The 5,281-nt window shown below is 49.8% G+C and overlaps 1 protein-coding gene across 2 annotated transcripts in view; it reads right to left on the bottom strand.

The window, feature by feature from the left end:
• The window catches only part of hmgn3 (high mobility group nucleosomal binding domain 3), a 36,061-nt gene extending 33,699 nt beyond the window's left edge, over window positions 1-2,362 (bottom strand). The window contains exon 1 of one of the 2 annotated variants that reach the window (XM_064925810.1): window positions 2,120-2,362. In XM_064925810.1, coding sequence (XP_064781882.1) covers window positions 2,120-2,134 — 15 coding nt within the window. In that variant the 5' untranslated portion in view covers window positions 2,135-2,362. The remainder of the gene's footprint in view (window positions 1-2,119) is intronic. The other variant, XM_064925809.1, reaches the window with a different exon arrangement.
• Between the last annotated feature and the right edge of the window lie 2,919 nt (window positions 2,363-5,281).

Below are 5,281 nucleotides of genomic sequence, written 5' to 3'. Positions count from 1 at the left end.
AGCTAGGCAGGTGTGTAGGCAGGCAGACCACTAGGCAGGCAGGTGTGTAGACAGGTAGACAGCTAGTCCGGTGTGGAGACAGCTAGGCAGGTGTGTAGGCAGGCAGACAGCTCGGCAGGTGTGTAGGCAGGTAGGCAAGTTGCGAGCTAGGCAGGGAGACAGCTAGGCAGGTGTGGAGGTAGATAGCCGTCTGCCTAGCTGTCAACCTAGGCATGTGCCTAGACAGACAGCTAGGCAGGTGTGTAGGCAGCTAGACAGGTAGGCAGGTAAACAGCTAGGCAGGTAAACAGCTAGGCAGGTGTGTAGGCAGCTATGCAGCCAGCTAGGCAGGTGTATAGCCAGCTAGGCAGGTTGGCTGGTGTGTAGGCAGGTTGGCTCGTGTGTAGGCAGGTTGGCTCGTGTGTAGGCAGGTTGGAAGCTCGGCAGGTTGGAAGCTCGGCAGGTAGGTAAGCAGCTAGGCAGACGGGTAGGCAGACGGCTAGGCAGGTAGGTAAGCAGCTAGGCAGACGGCTAGGCAGGTAGGTAAGCAGCTAGGCAGGTAGGTAAGCAGCTAGGCAGGTAGGTAAGCAGCTAGGCAGGTAGGTAAGCAGCTAGGCAGGTAGGTAAGCAGCTAGGCAGACGGCTAGGCAGGTAGGTAAGCAGCTAGGCAGACGGCTAGGCAGCTCGGCAGGTAGGTAGGCAGGTAGGTAGGTAGGCAGGCAGCTCGGCAGGTAGGTAGGCAGGCAGGTAGGTGTGTAAGCAGCTATGCGGGAAGGTGTGGCGGTAGATAGGCAGACAGCTAGGCAGGTGTGTAGGCAGGCAGACAGCTAGGCAGACAGCTAGGCAGGCAGGTGTGTAGACAGGTAGCTTGGTAGACAGCTAGTCGTGTGGAGACAGCTAGGTAGGTGTGTAGTCCGGCAGACAGCTAGGCAGGTGTGTAGGTAGATAGGTTGACAGCTAGGCAGACAGCTAGGCATGTGCCTAGACAGAAAGCTAGGCAGGTGTGTAGGCAGCTAGACAGGTTGGGAGGTAGGTAAACAGCTAGGCAGGTGTTGAGGTAGATAGGTAGACAGCTAAGCAGACAGCTCGGCAGGTGTCTAGACAGACAGCTAGGCAGGTGTGTAGGCAGCTCAGCATGTAGGTAGAAAGCTGGGCCGGCAGGTAGAAAGCTGGGCAGGTCGGTAGACAGACAGCTTGGCAGGCAGGAAGACAGGTAGGTAGGCAGCTCAGCAGGTAGGTAGGTAGGCAGCTCGACAGATGTGGAGACAGGTAGGCAGCAGCCCATCTATGGTCTTCCTCTCAGTAAAACAGGCAAATGCCTCAGAACGATGTATTGATGACCTCCAACCCTCTCTTTCTCGCTCTGTCCTCAGAGGGAAAGGTTGTAAAACAGCCCACTTCTATAACAATACCCCGACCCTGTGTTCCCTAATACAATGCACCACAGCCACAAACAAATGGCTGTTTTGATAGGCTATTGCTGCTCTCTATAACAACAGTCTATAACCAGCCCCCATCCCTCTCCCCCTCTCTGTTCTCCTCTCGCTCTGTAGGTTGACTGTCAGTGTGGTTATATATGGGTCTGAAAGGCGACAGAGAGAGGGAGGGAGGAAGAAGAGGGTGTCGCTGTAAAATTGTTTTATAATACTACAGAATAAGTAAAGGCAGACATCTGTCCTTCATACACAGATTAAGCCCATCGGTGAAACGGGCACACTAACACGCAGTCACTAAGGGATAAAGCGGTCACTTTAAAATTAAGCTGCGACAGTGTGGCACTCATCCCTACCGGCTGGATGGGTGACATTCCGGAGCGCGAGAAGTGTACGGAGTGGTGACAGACTTTCTGGTGTGGGTGGACAGGCAGGAAGGGGACTGCGGCCAACACACCAGCCACGGAGAGTAGGGGCTTAGACATAAAACACACCGAATAACACGGAGGAATGCCGACATGTCCAGCGCATCCCCTCTAGACTCCCCTCCCGATCAAACGGTCACAACTGAACCGTTCTAACCGGCAATGTTCCGGCTCGGAGTCGCTAAATAGAACCAATGGGAGGCAGCGACACAGTGCTATCCTCTCTCGAATACAACAAACTACATTCACAAGTAGTATCGGTTTAAAAACAGCCAGACTCACCTTCCTTTTAGGCATGTTGTGCTACAGAAATATTATTCCCTCCAGAGGATCGAAGAGTTCAACCAGCAGGTCCACGGCGCAAACTGAGAACTGTCACCACATACTGGATCAACACGAAACACCTTCCATAACCACATGCTAATCATATGTAGACCGTTATCTCTGCCTATAGGCCAGGCATGCAAACGTTGCTCCTGTCCACGGGATTGGTCGAGCCCCCTGTATGCAAATATTACAACAGCAATCATTGGTTGAGAATAGTACTCTATGGTGCGTCTGATTGGCTACAAGCTCTTGGTAAGCAAATCACAGCTTCTTCATGGTAATGAACAGAAGAGAAGAAAGACCAGAAGAAAGGTGACCGTATTCTAGGTGTCTCTGGGTAGTGTAGGCTGGAAGGGAACGAGCCAGAACGATGACACTAAAACAGTCTGAAGGGAAGAGCTGTTTAAACACACTAACAATCAAGAACAATCAATAAAAAAAAACACATTGATAGCGGAGCTATATTCCTCACTGATTCACCTGGATTGTCCTGCGACACTTTGATTAGGTTGATACAGAATAGTTCTATATTTCTGCTTCAGAAACTCTGAGGTTAACAACTAGTTCATACTCCCACACTAGATCAAGTATGACAAGAATATTCAATCAATGCAAAGACTGAATATTAGTGTTTTTATAGTTTATACATTTATTAAATCCATAATTGCAGCATCAACACATATTCACAGAACAAAAGTCCCTGGAAAACCTAGAATGAATAAATGAATGACGCCGAAATCACATCCCTGATGATATTTCCAGAGCAGCTATCGCTGTAGCCCAGTAGTAAGGCTACCTACCGTACTAGATACCAGTCCAGTGACACGTGATGGACATGAGAGGAGACACACGGCTCTCAGCTCAAACAACTATTCTACCATGACATCATCGTGGACGGATCTCACACAACATTTCACATACGCATCACAATGGAGCTCACTTCACACAACATTCTACATCAAGAAATCTCCCAACAACAATGGCCACCGTCCATCCATCTCAACATTCTACATCAAGAAATCTCCCAACAACAATGGCCACCGTCCATCCATCTCAACATTCTACATCAAGAAATCTCCCAACAACAATGGCCACCGTCCATCCATCTCAACATTCTACATCAAGAAATCTCCCAACAACAATGGCCACCGTCCATCCATCTCAACATTCTACAGTGACATCACAATGAGGTTAACCCCGCCTTACCACACGGCAGAGCTTCACAATAGGCTACAATTCAACACACAACAAAATCCCCCAGCCATCCATGCTAGCTACACACATGTACCAGAACCATACTGTAATGTTTCAAAAGCTAATGCAGAACACTCAGGGAGCTGCCAGGGAACATGGACTCCCCCCACTCTCCATCCCCTTCCCCCAGCTACACATGGATCACCCAGTCAGCTAAATGGAAAGAAAATACAAGACAAAAAGAAAGGGACAGAATGGATCATTTGTGTTTCTGTGACAATAGACGTGCATTTCCAGAGCTGTTTGTGTGATGGGCTGTCTGTGGTGTGAGGGGCTGTCTGTGGTGTGAGTGTGAGTGGGCTGTCTGTGGTGTGAGTGTGATGGGCTGTCTGTGGTGTGAGTGTGATGGGCTGTCTGTGGTGTGATGGGCTGTCTGTGGTGTGATGGTCTGTCTGTGGTGTGAGTGTGATGGGCTGTCTGTGGTGTGAGTGTGATGGGCTGTCTGTGGTGTGAGTGTGATGGGCTGTCTTTTATTTATTTATTTTTTATTTTACCTTTATTTAACCAGGCAAGTCAGTTAAGAACAAATTCTTATTTTCAATGACGGCCTGGGAACAGTGGGTTAACTGCCTGTTCAGGGGCAGAACGACAGGGGCAGAACGACCTTGTCAGCTCGGGGTTTGAACTTGCAACCTTCCGGTTACTAGTCCAACGCTCTAACCACTAGGCTACCCTGCCGTCCCATTCGTCTGTGGTGTGAGTGTGATGGTCTGTCTGTGGTGTGAGTGTGATGGTCTGTCTGTGGTGTGAGTGTGATGGGCTGTCTGTGGTGTGAGTGTGATGGGCTGCCTGTGGTGGTGCTGTCTGTGGTGTGAGTGTGATGGGCTGTCTGTGGTGTGAGTGTGATGGTCTGTCTGTGGTGTGTGTGATGGGCTGTCTGTGGTGTGAGTGTGATGGTCTGTCTGTGGTGTGGTGTGGGCTGTCTGTGGTGTGAGTGTGATGGGCTGTCTGTGGTGTGAGTGTGATGGGATGTCTGTCTGTCTGTGTGTGAGTGTGATGGGCTGTCTGTGGTGTGAGTGTGATGGTCTGTCTGTGGTGTGAGTGTGATGGGCTGTCTGTGGTGTGAGTGTGATGGTCTGTCTGTGGTGTGAGTGTGATGGGCTGTCTGTGGTGTGGTGTGAGTGTGATGGTGTCTGTGGTGTGAGTGTGATGGGCTGTCTGTGGTGTGTGTGATGGGCTGTCTGTGGTGTGAGTGTGATGGGCTGTCTGTGGTGTGAGTGTGATGGGCTGTCTGTGGTGTGTGTGTGATGGGCTGTCTGTGGTGTGAGTGTGATGGGCTGTCTGTGGTGTGAGTGTGATGGGCTGTCTGTGGTGTGATGGTCTGTCTGTGGTGTGATGGTCTGTCTGTGTGTGAGTGTGATGGGCTGTCTGTGGTGTGATGGTCTGTCTGTGGTGTGAGTGTGATGTGAGTGTGATGGGCTGTCTGTGGTGTGATGGTCTGTCTGTGGTGTGAGTGTGATGTGAGTGTGATGGGCTGTCTGTGGTGTGAGTGCGATGGGCTGTCTGTGGTGTGAGTGCGATGGGCTGTCTGTGGTGTGAGTGTGATGGGCTGTCTGTGGTGTGTGTGTGTGTGTGTGTGTGTGTGTGTGTGTGTGTGTGTGTGTGTGTGTGTGTGTGTGTGTGTGTGTGTGTGTGTGTGTGTGTGTGTGTGTGTGTGTGTGTGTGTATATACAGTTTATTTGGAAAGTAATAAATATATATATTTTTAAAAGCATTTATGATTTGCATGAATTTAATATACTAACTGTTACTCTTGTTAACAATATGTTCAATTATTACATTTGGTGAAGAGAACATTATGACCTGTTTAGGACTCAACTCAAAGTTTAGGATTTGAGACTTGACTTGAGACTTGACTCGGAC

Source organism: Oncorhynchus masou, chromosome 19 (assembly GCF_036934945.1).
Source record: "Oncorhynchus masou masou isolate Uvic2021 chromosome 19, UVic_Omas_1.1, whole genome shotgun sequence".
Lineage (NCBI taxonomy): Eukaryota > Metazoa > Chordata > Actinopteri > Salmoniformes > Salmonidae > Oncorhynchus > Oncorhynchus masou.
Note: the sequence above shows the minus strand (reverse complement) of the source record. Positions and strands in the feature narration are given on the sequence as shown.